Here is a 23639-nt window from a genome sequence, read left to right as displayed (position 1 = left end):
ATGCAGGAGTAGAAATGGGAACTTGACTTCAGCTGTGTCTGTATTGGAATCTATTTTCATTAGCCCTAGACACAGTGGATAGCAACCCACTGTCCCTGTGGCCTGAAAAAGGCTACGGGAGCCTATTACCATATTTCTTTGTGAAATTTTGTTCACCAAAAATCGACATCGTTCGCCTGTGATTTGAAAATTGGACAGTGTCACATTTGCATACGTCACAGGAACTAAAACATGGTGTAAAGGTGGTAAGCCATCCCAATAGTAGAGATGAAATTAAAAGCAGTGGAGAAAAATTCCGCAGGTGATTATTATCAATACTTCCCGCACAGGTGACACATAACATGGTGGCGATGCTTCAGACGCGAGGCAGAGAAGCTGGGAATGTTTAATAGAGGGTTCGGAGGGACGCCAACCAGCTTTTCACCCGGTATTAAAGGATTCTTTAAGATGGTAGCAAAAGGAACGTAATGCAACTGTAGTCTTCGCGTATGCCGCCTTCCTGCTTTTAAACTTTCTAATAGTTCCTTGTTCTCGTAGTCTGACCGTTCTCCCAACACTTTATGTGGGGAGATTCGATCATGAGTTTCAGTTTTCTGTTCGTCCCCCAACCTTTCTAGTATCTTTCTGTCATTCAATCATCTATCTGGTGGAAATGAAGTATTAACAACCAAATCTGTGTCTGTGAGTACAGCTTCACCTGCGTATTTCCTAATAATTCGTAAATATAATGTATTAGCTACTGCAGAAACTCCCTTTTGTTTACGTGTTGGATCATAGAGATATATATTTTTCAGACCCCCAACTTCTTCTTAAATCTATGTAGAATAATATCGTACGTTAAAAGGTGTTTATGTCGATGAAGGTAATGATAAAACGCAAAAAGCGTATCTTTTTACCTTTTATTATTTAAACATAGAATTGTTTATGGTGTTTTACAGTTGCTGCAAACGTTCTTCCAGCACAACCACGAGGGACTTCACAGACAGGGGAAGCTTTTGATGATGTTGACAACAAGAACCATGTCGTTGTTGCTTCTAAGAAGAAACATTGGGAACACAAGGGACGAATTCAGAAATGTATACTTCTTTTCACCAATGTTTTCTATTCTTGTAAGTGTGCGTAATTATAATCCTTGAACTTCGTACATGTGCGAACAGTAAAAAGAACTATACCGCTTTTCTTAAGTGAATGCTTCGATTTAATTCCGACAATTTATCTGATATTTGATACATGTATAATGATATTGTCCAAACCTCTTTCATTTACAAGAAACATATGACGGTTCAGAATACGGGTCTCATATATTGTGAACTGAATTGAAACAAGTGCATTAAAACATCAAATCAGCAACACCCAAGTCTCATCGTCTTTACAGTGTATTCGTTACCATAGCAATTAATATATTCAGCTTAATTAATCTCACCTGTGTTACAGGTGCATATGAACATAATTTACCCAAACGTCTTTTTAGTATTCAAAACCACAAGTGAAAGATAATTTTTGTGTAGGTACTGTAAATTTTTTTAGGGGGGAGGCGGGTGTCGGGTGTCGGGTGAATAGAAAATTGAACAATGATATATTAATACTATAAGTTTCCATTTAATATTAAACCTAAAGAGTCTGGTAAATTGTGGGTAAATGAACTTAGAATGAGTAAATTTGACGATAGTTCTCTTTATTTGGTATAATTCTGACATCGTGTTACGTGACGTCTTGCGGCACAGCCTGGCGTGGCCAGACCAGCCTTGAGGGCACCGCGAAGGGCCCTAGTGTTTTTGAGACACTAAATTCCCTGACAGAGAACTAGTGATCTCCTAAGCCATAGAACAGCTTAGATCAGTTCCGCCGCCCAAGGCTCGAACATGGGAGACAAGCATGGGAGGCTGTCACTCCAAGCCATGGAACGACATAACCACATGTATTCATGTCTGTGTCTGGAGTAGCTCTCTGCAATTTTTATTCGTGGTCTCATAATAAAATATATTTTTAACCAAACCAAATGTTAAAAATCAGTATTCCGCCAACGAGAGTCTCTAAGCTACTTTGACAACTGTTCTTAATACAACAGTGAGCAATGGAGTATAATATATTGCTTATAAGACACCTTTTCCGTTAGAACTAACCTAAATAGATAAATTATGATGATTATAGATTCCACTGTTCGTTAGACGCAGCTGTAAGTAATTACATAATTAGTCTGATTCAGAAATACGAATTGAATCAACACACAGAGAGAGCAAATCATCATAGAACTTTATCAAACAACAGTTGTAACCGGTACATTGTGTTGTCGTAAACTGAAAGTACAAACAGAGTTGTTGGTAAGCGTTTTACTTTGCATACGGAAAGAGTGTACAGAATACAATGTGTCTTTAGACTAACAATAAAACATGATACACCACAATAATAGTTATTGAATCAACTAGATATGACTTTGGAGACGGCCAGACGTTTTAGACAGCTTCCGCTTACTATCGGTCAGTGACACTGGCTTTGGCATGGCACTGTGCCACATCCTGTCTGAATCATACAAAATTGATATGATCGGTATTTAGAAAAAATAATTAATTAAGTAAATTCTCCCACATTTTTTCTTGACTCTTCTATCCCTCCGCTCGAATGGATCCCTAGTTTGAAAACGTCTGTCCGTTTCTAAAATCATATCCAGATGCTTGAGTGCCTACTGTTTGGCGTATCTCATTACCCGAATGTCTAACCTCAGTCATCGACGTATACAAACATGGCTGATAGACTAATATTCAACAATTCGAAACAAAGTAATAACACCTAACGTGTCACCTCTATGTTGTCGATAATCAACGAAATCTGTGCCATCTTAGGGCGGATACCATCTTAAGGCACCTCACGTTAAAGTCTTTAGTCACTTCTAATAAGTTTTATAGTCAATCGTACAGTGGCAGTTAGCCTTGCAGCATTTTATAAACGTCATTGGGAGCCGAATACTCCACAAAACAGATTTCTTTGTAGCGAAATGGATCATTCTTTTGAGTATTGTCCATTCACAAGTTTTCACAGACAATCAGGTCTAGATTCAGGCCCTGATTCTCTGGACCTGAACCGTACCTACACCTGAATTTTCTGTACCGGTACCCACCCATATATGGGACCATTCGTTTCTCTAAGTAAGAAGTAAGTTTCAAGCAGACTTCATTGTTCCAACAGACATCTATATCTCAGCGAGGTTCCTTTTAATCTGAAACTTTCAAAGCACATAGTAGGAAAGGCTGAGCAAAGTTTTAATGAAACACAAACTCGCTAACATTACATTTTTCATTCCCCTCGTCACCCTTTCTTAGCCAGACCAACTCAAGTTCGAAAATTATTCTTATTTCATGGTCAAAATCTATAGATTTCAACCCTATTACCTAACTTGATCATTTAATTCTTCCATCAGGAAGACCATGTCAGATGTCATAGGAATAACAGCTGATTGTATAGCTCGAAGTCCCATCTTCTCGCCCTAATTCGAGCTTGTTTTTCAGCGGCAGCGATTTGAGGTGTTCGATACAAGATCACAGGGGGGGCTCGGGTCAGCTCTATTGACTCCAGGGTCCTGACTTCTCTCGTAAATTGCTCTCACAGGAGCCGCGAGACGTGCGATGGTGCAGAAGCGAATGCCAATTATGGGATCATGACGGGCATACCTGGCAACAGATGGAATTGCCTTGGTCAGTGGGAAATGCCATTGGGAAAACATTCTATCAGCATGCTGGCTTCATTATTCGGTCCCTGTCCTGTGACGTTGACTTTGTCTGGCAGAAAATTGCTCAATTTCGATTGTCACGATATCCCAAACTCTACCAGACATTGTAGAAGGTTCAAATAGCTAGCACACTGCGAGCGTTTTTTTTTTCTTCAAATTTTCAAATTATTGCATTCTGAAACCACAGTCCGTTGACTTAACATCCCATAATACCGTTATTAAAAACAATGGATCGATATAGGTTCACCATCGAATAAAGGTGAACTAACAATACAGCTTTAGTTGCCTACTCTTTATTCGTTGCAATTTTTCAGGGTAAGTGATGAACACCAATCTGGCAAATTTTAGAGTAAAGCATCTCTTTTTTTTGGTCTATGTACAAATGCATGATATACTTGTATTGCTAGTTCAAATTTATTTGCGGAGTAACCTGACGTTATATTGGTTGTATTTATGGGATATCTAGGGATGTCAATTAAGTTGACGGACAGGTTTTCAAATTGCGGCATTTTCAAAATATTCCAGTTTGAAACCACCATCCGGTGCAATTTGAAAGCACCATGCGTTGAGAACGGCTGTCACAGTGCTCTTTGTTGGGTAGCTAGATATATCAGCTGTAAGTTCCAGCATCTTAAAGGTTTGAATGACAAAGGCTTTACCAAGATTGGAGCCTCAAACTTAAAGAGTCTAGAAGAGCCTTGAGCTAAAATCTTTTGAGTGTTTGAAATCTCAAGGAAACCATCAGGAATTGGGAGAAGTAAGCGCAAATCGTGTTTACTTCTGGAATAACGGGCACTTCCTACATAAAGTGATACCCAAATGTCCAATATTACCACGTCAGGCCTTTTTGCAAAGTGCAGCAAACTCCTAAATAAATCCCAGCTTTCCACGTTATTGCAATATACTATAAATCTGACATGATTTGTATGTCCTAGTAATTCCTCCAAATGGATAGAAACGCGTCGTAAATCAGGCATATTTCTATTGCAGCGTTCAATCATCGCACACAAACTGGGAGAATGGGCATTTCTGGGATACGTTCCGGGTGTATGAATCTGCAGACCATCATTCTCCAGTCAATATTTCATAAAACACATGATCTAGATCCTCAACCATGAATACCAACATTACTAAAAGCCCAGGCATAAAAATGTCTTCTACAAAGCCCAGGGTTTTGAGAATAGAACCGATGATGCTTGGAGAGGAATCAAAAGTTCCCAGCTTCTCCAAAGCATGAAATTGTCATTCTCATGAAAAACAGAGGAGTTTGCCCCTTCCTATTTTCAGTCCAAAGAATGAAACTTTTGTTTGGAAGAAAACAGGTGTTATGAGCCTTCCCCTTCAATCCATAGCATGAAACTTTCATTTGGAAGAAAAACAGGTGTTATGAGTTTGTCCTTTCCCTTTTCAGTCCTAAGCAGACTTGAAGGAAATAGGCATTACGAGTCTTCCCCTTTCCCTCTTTGTCCACCTGGTACCTGGTGATTAATCTACTTGGTGTACCAACATGGGAAATATCCAGCTACAGATTACATGCTTTACTGCCCCTTCATACAACATGGCCGCCCCAGGCAATGTGTGTGCCCGCTTTTCACCTCACGCTACCGGTCGACTTATCAAACTCGTGAGGGGAATACTGGGAGTCAAAGGATGCTTGGCAATAAAGAAGCAAAACAGATAATTCTTTGGCAAGGGAAATGTGTACCTAAATCTTAGTGTGGTATTTCATTTTATGTTCTTACCTTCAAGAAAAATTGTGGTATAGTTTTGGTGTGTATGTTTCTGATTATTTGTGGTCAGCGTAACTTTAGCGACTCTAAAAGAATACTAGTAGTTGCTATGTGGGCAGGTCTTGGGGAGACAAAGATCATGTTTGGACACCCTGGTGATTGACATTGGTACTACAGCAGAACTGTTTTTGTTTCTTTTGTCCTGGATATGCTGTTGTTTTTACTTTTTTGATGGCAGATTGTATTTCAAAAAAGCCCCAAGTGGGCCCAAACCTATAAAAGTTATTCTCCATCCTAAAAGCTAGAATGTATGTACCTGACTTTAAATGCAATCATAGGAAGTCCACAACCTGAGATATTAAAACAAGTTCTGCTGCAACCATAATTAAACCTGACCTTCCTTTTTCCTGCCCCCCTCCCCACCTCTCACTTTAAGTAGAAGGTTGGGGTATACTATAGTTTAAGTTGGAGGTTGGATCTTTTGTGATATCAAAATATCACAAGGTTCCTAGCCTCCTTCACCGGCGTCTCTAGGGCCTTGGCGAAAGTTGTTTTTTGGGGGGTGGACATCAATTTGCCATTTTTATCCAGGAATACGATTGGAAAAATGCCGGGAGAGGAATATATACCGAGGGGCTTGTACCGGCCCTAGGAATCGACATCCACCCCCCCAAAAAAACAACTTTCCCCAAGGACCTAGAGACGCCAGTGAAGGAGGCTACAAGGATCCATCCACAGCTTCCTGGGTTATGATGTCTTCATACACACAGCACCTGGCACCAGCACCAAAAACATACGGTAAAAAATTTCTCTCATATACAATGCAAGAAAACACACAACAAAAACCAAAAACACAAAACGTTTTCCTTTTATATGGCATCATTTATAATTTTCACATATTTTGCAACTGAAGATACAACAAATCGACCATATTTGCAGACAGAAATACATATTTGATAGAAATACTTTACAAACATTGCGGAAATATCTACCTCTACTTGTTGTCACAGACAACGATCATATACATGTACACGACAATTTCGGACTTGCAAATATTCGCTTGTATCAAGATTTATAGCATCATTGCAATCTATGAAGCATTGGATCTATTTATATTGTCATTCAGTCTATACAGAGGGGCATTGTACTGTACTTCTGTATTCATGTATTTTGCAGTTGAATTCCCACTTCTTTTGTTTTATCATCATTATAAATGAGGAACTACTAATTGAAATCTAATACATTACATGATATGAAAGTCAGTGTATAATATATTGTATAAAGACAATTGTACAGACAGCTTGAACCAACCACAACGACTTTTTTCACTATTGCAGGCGAAATGCGGTAATTGTTGCAACAGGAAGAAAATGTCTAGAAAACAACAAATTTCACTGATTCAACTTTTTTTAAGTAACACCAAATTGTACAGTCAAACCTGCACAAGTGACCACCTCTAAATTAGTTACCACCTAGCCAATGTGACCAATTTTGGTGGTCCCTTACATAATTTTACCCATCAACACAGGCGTCTCTAGTGACCACCTGTCCACATAGACCAGGTTTTATCCGTTCCCTGAGTGGTCTTCTTGAGCAGGTTTGACTGTAGCACACTATACGCACTATTATATCAGTCAACTTAGTGAAACAAAAGATCTGACAACACCAACTTCAAATACAAATGTAGGTATTTTACAACCAAAATAACTTTACCATATTTTCAAACATGATTTAAGAAATTGTTGACTTGAATTTGTTGAGAATTCCCCCTTCTCCTAGTCTCCGGACAAACTTGCACTGTAATTCTTCTATGCATCGCATCTTGGCACTATTTCAAACATCAGTAATATTTTCCTTTCTATCAAGAATCAACTGCCCAATACCATAATCGGGACTGCCTGGACATTGATTTGTTGAAACGTACAAAGATATTCATATGAGCAGATGATATAAACAAGCAAAAGGCTTCATTGCTCTTTTTTTCTTCAGTTTGAGAAAATAACATGATGTTATGTGGTCTTAGGGTTGTGAAGTAGATACCATGTTTGAAAACTGCTTTGGTAGGTTCTTTGGTCCATCTTTAAAGCCAGAAATGACAAAAAAGTAAATTCTCAAAACTCAAAACAATTGTGAAATACAATATGCGACTACAACGTTGATATTTTATAATCTTTGTAACATGCAAAATACAATTGTCTTTCCCTAGAAACATCACCAAGCATTGCATGTGTCACATGACTTTCAACCAATGAGATTCTGTTTGAGACCTTCCCTTGATCCTTTGCAAATAGGCTCTCAGTTCAAATTATGCAAATCTCTTTCAAATCATCTCCATACTTTTAACTTCTCTTCTATACATCTACATAGTATTACATGTAAACCACAGTTCTTGTCCATTCTCTAAAACTACTTCATTCAAATTTTCACCCCAAAAAATGGTGGGAATATAGAGCTCTCTCTGCACTTTATACTTACAACCAATATACAAACCATTGAAACAACAATTTACAGGCTATTTACAAGATCACTGCACACTGGGAATGTCTACATGAGGGCATTTAGGGGTTTTTCGGTATGCATTCACTGATGTCAAAAAAATTAACACCAGATCCAAAACATATCAATTTTCTTCCTTAAATCAAGGAGGTTGCTTAAATAGAAAGGAATAGCTTATATCGAGAAAACATTATATGTATTTATCTACTCTGAAGTACCAAAAAAGCCCTCGTATACCCTCCTACTTTCAATGACCAGGGTCCACTGTTCGGGTAGCACTACATCCCCATTGGGTAACAATAAGTTATTCATTTACTCAAATCTGCCAAAGTTTTTGATTTATTTCTTTGCCTTTTTCCCCTTCCAATTGATTTTCCTATAATTTTAACCTTCCTCATGCAAAGGTAACATTTTTGTACCAAATTTGCAAGGCTATGGGTAAATGGAGTAAGAAGAAGGTTAAAAAGACTATCAGCCCCCCCACCCCAGTACAGTTTTGACCTAACCCTACCATTTTCCTGGCACCCTGATGTTATCGCTTTATTGTGGAGGGTTTTTACTGTCAAAACACACTCAAAGCTGACCCATAATTTATTTCCCCTTGCAGTGCTCCCTGGTCATTCCTATCCCTACTCCATCTATAATTGACTCTGTCGTAAATTCATCTCCCAGCCAGAGGCCGGGCTATAGTCTAGTTAGAGCCCACGCTAGTGCGACTGTGAATATGGACGCGGTTAACGATGCCGCTCTCCCCGTTAGCCACGACGGGGCGCTGCTCGTTCTGCTGAAGTCGTAGTCCGGTCTGGGGAAGGCCGTTTCTTTGCTTATTTCGTTGTTTGTGTCGCTGCTTTCTGACCAATCAGCATCTGTGTGAGGAGAATTCGTGTTAGAATAGACGGTCTTGTAGGATGGACATTTACCATATCGATTCTAAAAGGCCTATCCACATCATATGTCATATAAACACGTCGCAGGCCCTGTTTACCTCTTTCCTGTAAAACATTATAAGGCACCTAATTTTGATTTTCTGTACGGTAATTCGTATGGAAAGCCCTCTTATTCCGTTATTTGTAGCAAGACAAATTTTAGCATGATATTACATTGGGGATTCTTATGAAATCTGTTTAAAGCGTTGTCAGATGACTCCATGCAGACCCTCATAAAGAGAACCATATTCCATAAGTGCTGAGTGCAGTGTGTAGATGGCTGTCCCCAGCTTTGAAAATACAATTTCATGCCATAAAGTTCCAACTTTTGGAATAGATGAAATTTTTTTCACATCAACAAGCGTGTTTCCATTTTGGGACTAGGGACAAGTCCTGGAAACAACTCTTTGAGTGTACCGCTTTCAAATTACCGTAAACTCGGTCAGGGCATCCAATCAACTACCTACAGAATACAAAGCAAGTGCTCTGTACTCTCTTATACTGGAGACTTTGGTATATTTCATTGATCTTTAAGAACACAAGGCACTTTGTATGCAATGGACATCTTAGCCCAAGGCAGTACTCACAGTGTCACTACAAACTGACTTATCATTGTTTCTAGGGTCCTTTCTATGCATATATTTCATCAGCGGGAGACTCCGAGGGTCAATCCCCTGCCAATTACAATTGCTAACCTGTAGCTTTTTACTCTTTTCTTTCCCAACAAACTCTGTAGTAAAGTAACGGTTATAAAAAATACTTTGTCAAGTTTCATTGCTCAGTTTCAGTGGAAGGGTATACAAATGTATCTTACAGGGAGGGGTTGTTAAAGTCAAAGTCAAAGTCAATGTTGGCCCTTCCCTTTAATATGCTTAAGGCACCTCAAAACCCCAAACACAAAACCCCCATTTCATGTTCCTTTTGAAAGATGCTGCAGCCCCAACTAAAATGCCTTTCAAAGACTTGAACTGAGGTTTTACAGTTACTAATTGGAACCAGGAGCTCGACTGTGAAACTGCTACCAGTTGAGCCACAGGGACATCCTTCATGTTTATTTTTCAAATAAAGAATAAATTCTGTGCTCTCCTTTTAGCCTCAGGGCTGCATGAACTTCATAACTCAACTGAAAATAAAGATTGTATCTTTTTCCTTTACACAAACATGAATAGCTCTAACTCCCTCGTAACATTTCTGAGAAGTTCGTGATACTATTTCTGCCTGACTCACAGCTTTCTTATCATCAAGCACAGGAAAATGAACTTCCTTATTTGCGGTTGTGCCCGGGGGCGAATGTTACTCTATTGATCTAGAAAACGACAGCGTGGCGGGATCGCTCCGGCGATCTCTCCAGGCACTTTAACCGGCGTATCGCGGATTACGACCTGTTTATTGACACCCGGAGTAAAGAGAGCCAGTTTACGGTGGCAAGAGCCACACCGTTGGCGGAAGATGTTGAAAAGCCGGCCGTAAAAAAAGGGAATAAAAGCTGGTGCGACATGACCAACAGCATTGGAAGTTGTAGCCATTATGTTGTAGTCCTAGAAATCTATGCCGTAGCTACAGGACACAATTGCGTTGCACAGTTAAGGACTCAAAATCCTTGAATATTTTCACTAAATCTGGAGACTTTTTGAAGGAACAGGTAGGGTCTAAGATTTTAGATGGCGTAAGGACGGATTGGAGTTGTCGGGTCTCATGGATGGATACAGAAAAAAAGGGGTGTCAAAAGTGAGGTTTCTATCATAGACCTGATAGACCCTCCAATTATTGTCTTTTTAACGGTCACAAGAGGACCCTTGTGACTTTTTGGCGGAGAAGAATTCTTAAGATCAAAATTCAGCGTATTTCTACAAGGTCTTGTTTTAGTGCCTCTTATGATAGGCTCTAATTGATCAGAAGTTACTATGATGTACAACATGGATTTGTATTGTATTTGAACAGGGGCTTCAGTGAAGAGTTTCATACATATTAACGACAAAGTGTTTTTTGGTCACATGTCTATTTTTCACAATACTTTCTACACTGAATTGACATACTAATTCTCTAATAGTTTAAAACTTAAAGAAGATGAAAAATAAGAGGAATACGAAATATGGCATGCAGCGAAAATCCTAAGATGTAAAGTAGAACTTCCTATTAGAGAAATTGCGTGCAGTGACTGCGAACATAGAGTAGTTATTTGAGTTGAAAGTTTTGAAAGCGTCCCCTATTATTGTGATTTGAAGATGGAATAACCCAAAGGAAAGAGTGTGTAGTGGTGCCTTACCTGGGATGCGATTACTGGGTATGTGGGGGGGCGATCTTCTCTGGGTTTGTTCCTCCACTACATTGGGTGTTTCTGTGGCTGAAAGTGAGGGGGGAGAGAGAGATGCCATGTTAAAGAAGAGTGCAGCGACAGACAAGCCACAGAACCAAGAAACACCCAGGTGTAACGTGTTAGCCACAGAGGTGTCGGAAGTGTCTGAAAGAGCAGGAGGAAAGAAACCATCATACATGTTGGACTTCTTGGTTTATCTACTATCTTACACAGTAGCACAACAGCGCCACATAGTGACCACTGTTGGTACTACAGGCACTGGGACTGAGGTGCTTGCTACCAGAATTTGGTACCCAAAGTTGTACTTTTTGAGCTATGCACAACTGTCAAGACACTTGGCATTGTAAAGGCCACAGAATAGTACAACAGCACCCCAGTGATCACTGTTGGTACCACAGGTGTCACTGCAATTTGGTAGCCAAAGAAATGGTCATATGTGTGGCACTTTTTAGCTGTCCACTACCTTGGCAATGACTACCAAACTGTCAAGACACCTGGCATTGTAAAGGCCACAAAGTAGCTCAACAGCGCCCCACAGTGATCACTGTTTGTACTACAGTTGCCATTGCAATTTTCTATGCAAATGTCTGACAGAAATTGTATCGTCATCTACTGATCTTCTGCTTTTCTGGCAACATTTTCCTTCTGAAATGCAATACATTATCTATCTTAACAATAAATTCTAATGACTATGTAATTAACACAAATAATATGCATAAATACCAATAAACTATGAAATTGTTCTGGCCAGCATTTCAACATTCGGACTAGTACACTTCAGTACAGGGGTGGACAAGATGATGTATACTTACTACTTTTACAGCAGATGGACAGCTTCATCTTCATGCCATTCACACAGTTTCCTCCAACTGTGGCATTCAGGCCCCCATACTCCCCTGTCGATGTGGCTGATGAGAGAAGAACATATCATCATTAGGCACAAAGGCAACAGGGTTATGTTCAAGTCTAGACAAGAAAACTTCATTTACAGCCAAAACTGTCCAAGACAACCACTCAGGTGACTAACAAAATTTGTTCTATAGTGGCCACTATAGACAGGATTCCTAATATTTGTGTTAATGCGACCACAAAAGAAGTGGCCAGGTGGTCACTTGTTCAGGTTAGAGTTAGACTGCACATTCAACTCAACTCAAGACATGATAAGTTCCAGTGCTGGTATTCCATATTCTCTATGGGAGATTTTTAGCTGGAGGCTTGCAAGGAAAACTTCTTGTTATCACAGATTCTTATCTGTCCTGATGAAAGGCAGGGGTTCGACACCAATTAGCAGCTATAGCACAGGGTCTGCTGTATAACAATGGGTAATGTAATGGGGAAAATGTTTGCAGCAGTTTTAAGTTCCCAGTTATAACTGCAATGCTGGATTTAACTGTAAATGGGGAAATGTTTGTAGTGGTTTTATTACGTTCCTGTTGAAGAGGTCTCTATAAAATATGTGATCATAAAACCATCACAGACATTTTCTTGAGGTGTGTCCTCAAACAGGGAACCTGTCCAAGGGACATCCCTGGCTGAAGCTAAGCATTCGTTTTTACCTGAGTGAAGTGATGCAATTCTTAAGAGCTTTCCAAAGGGCAAATCATTGGAGCATGTGAGGGGATTTGAACCCAGGGCCTCTGGGTTCTGGGCCAAACACTTTACCAACATACCATTGGTGCCCAACACCCAAGGTCCAGTTATTTGTCCATCAACATGAAATCCCTGTGGACATAGCCTGTCTGGTGCCACCCAGAGGTTTACAGTAATTGACTTGATAACCTTGGGTTTATCGCTCACTTCTAACTCCACTCCTTTTGTGTTCCACAGAACTGAGGGTGATCACATAAAAAACACTTTGTCCAAATGGAGAAGGAAAACTTTTGCAAGAGGTAAAAGCCTTTTAGTTAGAATATAAGGTTTTAAGGGAAAGATTCTGCAACATGATATGGTGTCATCCAAAACATGCCTTAATCCATTTTAATCCTAGTTAATCCTGTCTTTGCAACACAGGCAGAATCTATCAGGCTTTTAGTACTCTCCAAGCAGAGGTTTGGCTCCCGCTGATTTTTAACATGTTTTTAGGCATTTTAGTCCGGCTTTCAATTTTTGTCCTCTTTGCCCAGCGGACAACAGGACAGAATGAAAAGCCTGACACAAAAAATGCCTAAAAATAATTACTTTTTAATTTATATCTACTGCTGGCCTAGAATGTTCAAATAAATTGAATCCATTTCTTTTTGGCTATTTCCATAAAAAAATGTACTTTTTGGGTCCTGTACAGTAATGTTGAAACCATATCATATGACCTAAATTTGGTATAAGGGTACCTTGGGAATGCATATTCAATCTCTTTTCTTCACTTAATGATTGCAAACTGATTGCACTGTAATGATGTACATGTATTCGGGAGCTTGGGCTATTTTACCCAGATTGTATATTCCTTCTCCTTGGCATAGAAAGTGAGATATGAATACAAAAGAGGTGTGGGCCATAGAATTGATACTAGTTAAACTTAAAAGCCCCCCCCCCCCATATGTCTTTCCTCTTCAGTCCCAGTGAATTATCAGACTGATGTTATCCTTACGCCTCTACAGACAGGCAATGTGTTAAAGATTTAGAGGAACTGACAGATCTGAAGCCTACAGAGAGCTAGCATTCATCATGGTCTTCTCCCTTACAGACTCTCGTTCTACTTTTCCAACGTTGGAGCTTTCCAGAAATGAAGATACAGAAGCGCAAGGCAGCAAAGGATTTCTACAATGATTGCAGATCTAGAATTCGTCAATGGCTTCTTAGTTATAGACAATTGCTCTTCTTTCCCACCATTTGGGAAGCATTCCAGTTTGAACACACTGCGGCTTACAGTAGCGACAGATTTTTATACACACAAATTGACAATCCATCATGGTCTTCTCTGCTATAGACCCTCACCCTATTTTTTCAACAAAATACTGTCCCAGATTTGAAGACTGTGGCTCAAGAATCAAAGCTAAGGATTTCTATGATCGCAAATCTAGAAGAATCTGTCATTGTCTTCACTGATACAGACCTTCAGCCTATTTTTCAACACTGTCTTGTCCCAGAATCAATGACAACGCTACTGCTCAAGGCAGCAAAGGCTTTATACAATCGCAAATCGAGAATTGTTCATTGTCTTAACTGTTCATTGCCTTCACCGTCTGTTTCCCCGAAACAAAGATGCAGCTGCTCGAGGCAGCAAAGGATTTCCACAATCGCAAATTGAGAATCTGTCATTGTCTTCCCTGATACAGACTTTCACCCTATTTTTCCACATTACATTGTTCCAGAATCAACGACGACGCTAGTGCTCAAGGCAGCAAAGGCTTTCTACAATCGCAAATCAAGAATTCGTCACTGTCTTCACTGTTTTAGACCTTTGCCTTATTTTTCAAACTTATGGTGAGTATTCCAGAATCAAAGACGTTGCGGCTCAAGGCAGCAAAAGATTCCTACAATCGCAAATCTTGGTTCCATCAGAAAGTTGTCAGGTAGAGAAATAAGGCTATCATTCAAACGGTCAAGTTTCAAAGAACCGAATGAATAGATGGTGTTAGATATGAAGAAGATCTCAGATGGTGTTAGCAAATCTATCAGTAAAACATCCCCATATTGTCATAAACTCATATTTCAAGATATTGTAAGAGGGGAAATGTTTGGGAGTATTTGGTTTGTGAAAATGTGGACATAAAACCAACACAAAGAGAGCTGTTTTAGTCTGTCTGTTTTAGTGCTAAAATGCCATTTTTGTCTGAGGATTTACATTTTTGGGTGTAAAATATTTTTTTTTACAAATTTATTCTAATTCTTAACTGCAAGGTTAGCACAATTGTACTACCCTTATTCCTTAATATCTGCTAGTGTCTGGTGTCTTGTGTCTAGTGATTTAATTTGTACGTACACAAGTACAGGTACACCAAATTTAAGGTCCGGACCTGTACCATAAAAATTTGATAGGCTGGTACAGATAAAAGTACAGGTTTTAGATACACAGCCCTAGTTTGCCATTGTACGAAGCTCTTTAGACATGTTACAAGACGTGACCAGGCTTTTAAGACCCTAGAAGAAAGAACCATAAGCAGACTTACAGATATAGTAGTAATCTCTGCCTCGATCGAACTCCAGTCCGTACGGTGACGGGCTGAACTCCTGGAAGTAGATGGTCAGACTGAGCGGATAGCTGCGGTACGGCCGGTCACATCTCAACAGTGGACGTCCTCTTTCTGCGTCACAGCGGTTATAGCCATCCTCATCAACCTGGGTCAATAACACAATAAGTTTAGTTAGATAACTCATCATTAACTTTTGTAATCAATAAACTGTCACAATTATCTGACAAATTACAGACAGGTCTTCAGTTTGAAAGATCCCTTGTAGACAATCACTTAGTTACTGTAAGTCTTGAAATTTTTACAGTGGTTTTAAGAACTTTTTATGCTTGCTGTTTTGCAGCAACTATACAAAATGTAAATATAGTGCTACCGCAAACCAAAAAAACACGAACACTCCATTTCCTTTCAGTGCAAATTAAATTACTACTAAAATAAAGGCATTTTAATACAGTGAGTTAGAAGATGATGTAAAAAAAAATATTTCAATTATGGTACACTAAGATTTACTTGAATTCTATCAATTCTTGATATTTTTCCTAACAAATTACCTCATATAGAACGTTGTATTCCACCAGATCTGTAGACCCTACTTCGTAGTGCGGACAGAACACCGTCACCATGTCATTCACATTGGGGGATAGGTGGTACCCTCCGCCAGAAAATCTGTGAGAAAAAAACAGAACTCTTGGTTAGAACTTACGACACAACACTACAATACAGTACTGTTGGTCTCCATCTGTCATGCTGCAGTACTTGAGTATACTACTAGAAGGGGGGGGGGGGGACAAAAATCGCCCTGTTTCATTGGGATGTCAATAACTACCCATCTGCCAAAAATTTTAACAAATCCATCAGAAGAGTCTTCAGTTATAGGTGCGAACACACAAACCCATAAAAAACAGTACCTAAGACGGATTTAAACTACCAAAAGGTAGCAAAACAAGAATAATACAATGAACAATATGAATGTAGAGCTGAACAGAAGACCAATATATCAATCCCTCTAGATATTCAAGAAAATGTGACCTCCTCTAGGAGGCACCCCCCTCACACCCCCACCCCAGGAGACCCCCCAGGAGACACGACCCAGAGGGCTAGACCCCTGACCCCAGTCCCAGTCAGTCTACCCCCCTCCCCCTTATCTTTACCATCTCCTCCCCCTGTCTGCTGTTGACAGCTCCACATTCCTGGGGTCATATTGAACAGATTGCACCATTAAGGAGGGACCCTATAGGCATGATTGACATGGGAACTTCCTCTTAGATATGCTACATATTCAAGACCTAAGGAGGGTTCATTAATTGACAAGAAAGGGTGTGTTGGTTTGCTCTGATGTTCTACAGAAAATGTATTTCTATCAAACTCCTACCTTCCCTTGCTGACAATGGTTTGTCCCTGAAGTGTGTACAAAGCTTTTATTCCTTTGTTACATACTAAAGCTAATATTCCTTACAGTTTTCCTTGTTATGTTCCATTAAACCTCATTTTAACAGCAGTTCTAAGTTGAACGATCTTGTTTCTGTAAAACTAATGAAGTTATTAAGCATCTTGCAACCTTAGCGATGGTTTATTTTGCATCTTTATCGGTGAACTCTCCAACCCGATTTGATTTTACGGCACCGTGAATACATCTCTAATGTACCACGTCTCCTTTTCTACAGCAAAGTTTCAACCTCGAACAAAAATAACACAGTAAAAGCCCCTTTTGCCTCAAAATAAAAGCTTCTGTGAAAGTAAATATTTCACTTGTAGTTGTACTAAACCTTCCTACAGCAGTTTCACAATGTACCTTCATGTTTCTGTAAAACACATCAAGTCACACAGATCCCTCTCGCTAGTGACAGTAATGGGGAGCATCAGTCTCGCTACTGACTCTGAAAAATAAACCTCTCCAGTTCCCGTTCACTCAGAACAGATGGAAGAGGCCTTGAGGAATGTTGTCATCCTTGTCTTTTAAGCCGATAATATATATTCCAAGCAAGTCTAGAACATTACAGGAATGCCGTTGTTGAAAAAACATCTTAGTAAACTTGTGCAAATTTCTTCACCTTCCCTAGCTTAAGTTACAACTAACCAAGGTTTAACTACTTTCCCTATGAATATACTGATATTTCTAGACAAAACTACATGGTATACTGTAGTTTGTGAAATTTTTGCAGCTGCTTTGCGTTCATTGTTTTCACAGTGACGGCTATGCTATGATCTGAAAACCATAAAGGCAAACCATAAAGTTTCTGTTAATGTACAGTACATGACTTAAGCACTCTATCACATTTTCTCTTTACTGCAAAATCATATCAACGCAAAATTAAAGGTATTTACAGTAGTAAGATAAAGGCAAAGATTAAAGACAACAGACCCAAATTATCTATTCATCCTTGCTCATCTTTTCCATACAGGGGAAATACCATACTTTCTCAAGAACCGACTTACACCCTTAAATGCGATCCAGGGTCTTCTTCTTTTTCAGCCTAACATAAACTGGGTCAACCACCTACATACCAGTATCTGACCTGTATTGAACTATGGGCTAGAATTCTAAACAGTCTAGAGTAAAAAATACAAGACTGTCTTAGGAAAAGATTAGAATCCTTACTACTTATGACTGGATTAAACCAAAAGTATGTCTAGAATAGTTGCTTGGTGTGAAATTGGCTACTTTGGTATAACTACTAAGAGAGAGAGAGTGGACCTGGTCCGGGCAAGTAGCCCACCACTGACAACGAAGGTATAACTACAAATCACAAAGACAGTGTGTTTGTTTTCTGGGGCTTCAAAAACAACCTGTATTTTTCAACTCACACTGAGAGCTCCTCCTCCTTTTGGGTAACTTTAAACTCTTAGAGCAGTTCATTTTTCACTTTCAACTTTTCTAACATATCTTGTCTTTTTATACTTTCTTCACATAAGACATTGCAAGAAATTAACACACTTTACAGATAGAACTTAGACAAGAAGAAGACAAATTCAAAGAGTGTATGTGACATAAATTTCCTAAGAATATCCATGATCTAATAACTGAAAAGTTTTTGGTATTCTATGATTGAAACAATTATAGGTGTTCTCTTTTCCTTCCACTTAACTCCTTTTCTGTTAGATTACAATCACGACCAATTTACTGTTAATTTACAGGAATTCTAATCCCCCTAAGATGCAGACAAGGGATTACACTAAGAAAACAATTAACGCATTCCAGACAAGCCCTAGAAAACCCCTAAGACAGGAATACCATTGAACAACTACTTAAAGACAAATTTCTAATTTGTCTTCAATTCTCTACTAAGTCTGTCAGATTTCCTAGAAACTCGTGTAAGCCATTTTTAAACACTGAATACTTAGACTTATGAGTGTAGCAGCCAAAACATACCCCTGGCCAAAACATACCCGGGTGTCAATTATGCAGAGGGGTAGATTCTGGTCTGCTACACTGGGATGAGCTATTGCTTCAGAAAACTGCTATACTCAATCCTCAGTCTGAGGTTAGACCAGACTTTCCACAGAACAATTCTTCCCAGTTGCCTAACTCAAATGCCTAACTTTTCTCCCTAACTCTATGACTTCTACCCTTGTGTCCCTGTATGTCCTTGTAAGGTTCCTTTCCTAAATCGGATCTGGTCAGTTCATTAACGTCCCAATTCCCACACAGCACAGAGGTTAGGGTAATAATGCAACTAGCAAAAGTGCGAATCCCTGTAATAGGATTCGACCCCAGTCCCTTGTTGCCTTTCTTATACCTCTGCAAGTTGATGGTATGGTTCTTGCATAGGCTATAAATTCTCTTCCTTTTACACCGAGATATACGGAAAAAAATGTACACAAGAATGGATGAAACAATAGAGTTCCAATGGTATTATCACCAAGAGATACCTGTTAGTTTGTTCAAATCCGAAGGTATATAGGGCAGTGCCCATCCCAACTTCTATAGCCCTTGGGCCATACCATTGTACAAGCAATACAACAGGGGGCTATTCCACTGGTATTGTTGGTGCAAAATCATTACTGCAAATTACCTTTCAGTTACATTTTGTGCCTGAAGTTTCGCAGATCCTACAGTACTTTTTCCTCCTTAACATGAATGAAAGGACGACTCAAAAGAACAGCATGCTAAGTCGTACATCACAGGTGAAGAAAATCCTCCCCGCAAAGGGCTAGGACACTGTGATATACTGGAAGCTTAGGTATTAGTCTTTTACATAAATCCTTATGTATGACTCTGTCACTTTTAATGGTTCAAATGGGCTATGGGAAATAACGGGTATACGTTTTACCTTGGAATATGTCTACGGTAACTCAAGTTTAAATGTAAATCAGGCTAAAGTTTGCAAAGGGTGGGATGAACCACAGTGAACTGAAGATAGGCAGATTCTGTGATTTTGTGTTCACTTTGTATACGACAAGCCGGACATAGGTTCAAACCCTAGTTTGTTCATGAGAAAGACTTATACAAAACGTATATACTATACTGCTTTCACTGCTTAGCACTCAGTATTTGGGAAAGAGTATGGTAGTTAAAAACAGTGCTATCAGTAGACCAGCCCCCTGCTATAGAGCTTGTACAACTGTGTGGCCCAAGGGCTGTAAAAATGGAGATGGGCTTTATGGTGTGAAAAGAATTTCAATTAAGTTGCACAATAGAATTCATCGTGTACTCTTATACGCTTTCCTTTAATTTGTATACTAGCATAAGGTGTCCAAGTAATGACTGATGTAAGAGCTTTTATCACCAGATTTTCAGGGATTAATACTGTCACAACAAAGGTGTGATATACCACTAGAGTCCAGGGAAGACTGGTGACTTGGCCTCAAGGCAAGAGACCTGAGGTCAGGAGATAGGCAAGAACAGGTGTACATCACCTGATATATGTGTGCGGCATTCTCAGAGATTAGCAGTGTCATGCTTATCTGTACAACTAAGATAGAAGCCCTAGGCATGTGGTCTATCAAGGATTTCTTGTTCAGACCCTTGTAGTACCTAGTGGCACTAAGCTTCCTTGCTGTTTCTGTAGCAGGGTATATTTTTTACAGGGAAGGGTTTCTAGCCCTCCCTCTTTACATATACTCGAGGCATCTCAGATACAGGATCCCCATTTTACATCCCTTCTGAAAGATGGGTACAGCCCCAATTCAACCCCCAACCAAGACGCCCCAACCCACCTGCCAAATGTCATAGGAATCCGTCAAAAGCTTTTTGAGTTACACTGTCCACAAACACACAAACAGTAATGAAATATGTACAAGAGTTCACTTGTAGCCAGCAGCAAAGTATGTCCAGGCATGTTAAAACTGATGCTGCAAAAGTATTGCTTATCTATATTAGTGAGATAGAACAGCAGTGTTCAAGCTGCTGGTGCCACATTGCTACTAAGCAGGTGCAGCTGTGCGAGAGTGTGATTCTACATGTAAAACTTGGCCTGGGTAAGTTCTCACAGACTGGCACTGTCACAGTGTCAGGATTCATCTAGTGTAGTAGTAGAAGGAAAGGTTGAAGCTCAAGTCAGAGTTAAACATCAAGGGGTTCAACAAGGAACCATCCTGGGACCTCCATGTTGGAACCTTTCGTGTTTTCATAGCTAGGTCATGGGATCTATTTGCTGCCTGGTCCTGGGCTGATTTTAACTGCAAGTTAAGGAAAATCTAGAGGCCTTGCCGTGCCCTAAAATAGCCTGGTAGCCACAGGGTGCCCCATGAGGCAGTGTAGGCATCACGCCTGAAAGTAAAGCCCATAAACTACCAAGAGAAAGAGCCCGTTAACTACCTGAAAGGGCCTCTATTTCCAAATGGGACTGTGGCATAGGAGTTAAGCTGCCTCCAGGCAACTAAACCCTGGATCGTGTGAAGTGATATATGTTCAACCAACATCTGTGTTTCAACCCAAGGATTAACTCATGTCTGAACACATCTGTACACACTGTGATATAACAAAGCTTGCTTTCGAGACTTCAACTGTTAAAGCCTTAGACGCATAGATTTAAATACAAACTTACAAGTGAGCGGTAGAGAGAGAGTGTGTAATGTAAGCATCTTAGCGCATACTTAAGGTTTAACACTGTCAGGACTTGTGCCCTTGATAAAACAATTCACCTAGGGCTAAAAGAACCATGCTTCTGTCTGGAATCCATACTCTGGAATCTATAATCCTAAGCCCACAAGACAGCCCAAACCTTGTATTAAGTTGTAAGACTGTATCAAAGACATCTTGTGTGATTAAAGACACCAAACCCTATCCATATAATGATGTATACACTAGTGAACAGTCTACCCTGAGGGGAGGGGGGCAATGTACTGTGAGCATTGACAGCTGCAGTATAAGAAGGAGTAGAGGATTATAGCATACTTGCAAGCATTACAATAGCTTGACCTGTCATTACCTTCATGAAAATGGAGGTATTGTTTTCTCTGTATGTCTGTGTGTGTTTCAAGATATTTCCAGTCAGCATACTTTAGACTATAGATGGATTGTGATAATATTTGGTATAATCCGTATATGGATAAGTCTTAGGAAGACTTAGGTCTCAATTTTGGACCCCCCAGCAGCTTTCCCTGGTACTGCAGCAGAACTTCCATTGTTGTACCTTTTGTCTTGGACATGCTATGGTACTATTATGTGAAGAATAAAGTAAAAAAATAAACAAAACCGATTGCCAGAGATAAAAAAAATAGTCTCCAAACCTACAATATAGACCTTTGAAACAAAACAAAATAAAATAGACTTTTATTTCTGATAGAGAAATTTGCACTTGTATCAGCTGATTCCTGACTTATGACATGACATATGTTGTACAGATGTCTCTGCGGACATACTTAGTCCTTGATGTAGTGAATAGTTGGAACAGACTTCCTCTAAAGACAGACTTCACTTCACCCCCACAAACCACACACTTCCCCACAGGCCAGTGGAATGTGTGGTTTTTCTTTAGACTCAAGACAAGGGCTTCCCCCCTTTGTGGCATCTTCTTAAAGGAAAACCACAAGTCTTTAAGAGATTAAACATCTGGGAAGCCTAGATGTTTCCTTGCATTTCTTGCAAGAGTTGTGTCCTTAGAAAGGGCACTTTACATCACATTCCTCACTCCACCCAGGTGTAAAAATGGATACCTGACTTCAGTTGGGGAGCTGAGGTTAAAGGCAGTCTTTTTCCTAACCAATGATAAACAAAACTTTGAACATCTTGCCAAGAGAAGCTTCCCCCATTACCATATCATGACAATCCATACAGGAGTTCTTAACTTATGATGACCATGAATATCTGGAACACGCGCGCGCGCACACACACACACACACACACACACACACACACACACACACACACAGATGCAGCCAAACTCAGACATAATCACACACATCCATTTTCAAGATCATAATTGAAGTAGAAAATTTAATACAAGAGACAAGTTATAGGTTTAGTCCAGCCACACAGTAATATTGCACCAGCCAACCCACCTGCCCTCAAACATGCCTTATCTTTCCTATCTGTCCTACTAATATCACACACATATTGGCCAGCTCCTGTAGGAAGGTTACACTCTCCCAGGCACAGGAAATTCTCCGCAGTCCTACGTGACTTTCCTGTCCAAATCTGGGGCTCCTTCCTAACACCAATGTCGCCAGACAAATTACACTTAATAATCGTCTGAAATTCGGACACCTTGCAGAATTTGGAGACGAGAAACGTGCAGTATGTAGACAATATAAGTCCGCCCCCCACCTCCTACTTAACATGGCTGCAATGTTTCCTTTTTCCCTAGGGCTATGGTAGACCACAGACAATATTCCCTTGTTATTTGCTGGACATATAGGTCGCATATTGGGACAGAATGACAAACCTGTGCACAGCAGTGCATAGACTTTTGAGATAATGATAGCTATATACAAAAATGCTGAATCAAAGTTGAATCAAACAAATAATTGGACCAATACCCAAATTTTTGACTGTCCAACTCCAGTCTAGGTCAAGCCTCCAGGATCATGGCCCTACTAAATTTACGATTCGAAGTTAAGAAATCAACTCCATGTTTTTACACTATAAACTTTTAATATAACAATGAATCTGTTTCCAAAGTACACAACTACCGACAGAGTTACACATTGACCTTGTTTCAACAATTGTTGGAAGAAGTGAACTATAAAATCAACCGTCTTCCAGAAATTAATTTATAATAAAGAATCTGGCAAGTTAGTGCCTAAGTGCACTCATACACACATGTAACAGACTAACAGTAGTTACTCCAATAGTGTTACAGAGCTTTGCGTGCTACTGTAAATGACCTTGTTTCAAACAATTTCCTCCAAAGACAGTAAACTTTGAGCCGTTTCTTG

General features: G+C 39.7%; 1 protein-coding gene across 3 annotated transcripts in view; it reads right to left on the bottom strand.

Moving 5' to 3' along the window:
* Nucleotides 1–6315: 6315 nt before the first annotated feature.
* The window catches only part of LOC118411210 (ephrin-B2-like), a 70129-nt gene continuing 52805 nt past the window's right edge, over nt 6316–23639 (bottom strand). Inside the window, exons 2-6 of one of the 3 annotated variants that reach the window (XM_035813296.1) lie at nt 15872–15986; nt 15300–15468; nt 12006–12101; nt 11143–11337; nt 6316–8816 (exon numbers count right to left, since the gene is read on the bottom strand). In XM_035813296.1, the coding sequence (XP_035669189.1) occupies nt 8635–8816; nt 11143–11337; nt 12006–12101; nt 15300–15468; nt 15872–15986 (757 nt within the window). In that variant the 3' untranslated portion in view covers nt 6316–8634. The remainder of the gene's footprint in view (nt 8817–11142; nt 11338–12005; nt 12102–15299; nt 15469–15871; nt 15987–23639) is intronic. The other 2 variants (XM_035813297.1, XM_035813299.1) reach the window with 2 other exon arrangements.

This window comes from Branchiostoma floridae, chromosome 3 (assembly GCF_000003815.2).
Source record: "Branchiostoma floridae strain S238N-H82 chromosome 3, Bfl_VNyyK, whole genome shotgun sequence".
Taxonomy (NCBI): Eukaryota; Metazoa; Chordata; class Leptocardii; order Amphioxiformes; family Branchiostomatidae; genus Branchiostoma; species Branchiostoma floridae.
This window is presented reverse-complemented; position numbering and strand designations above follow the sequence as displayed.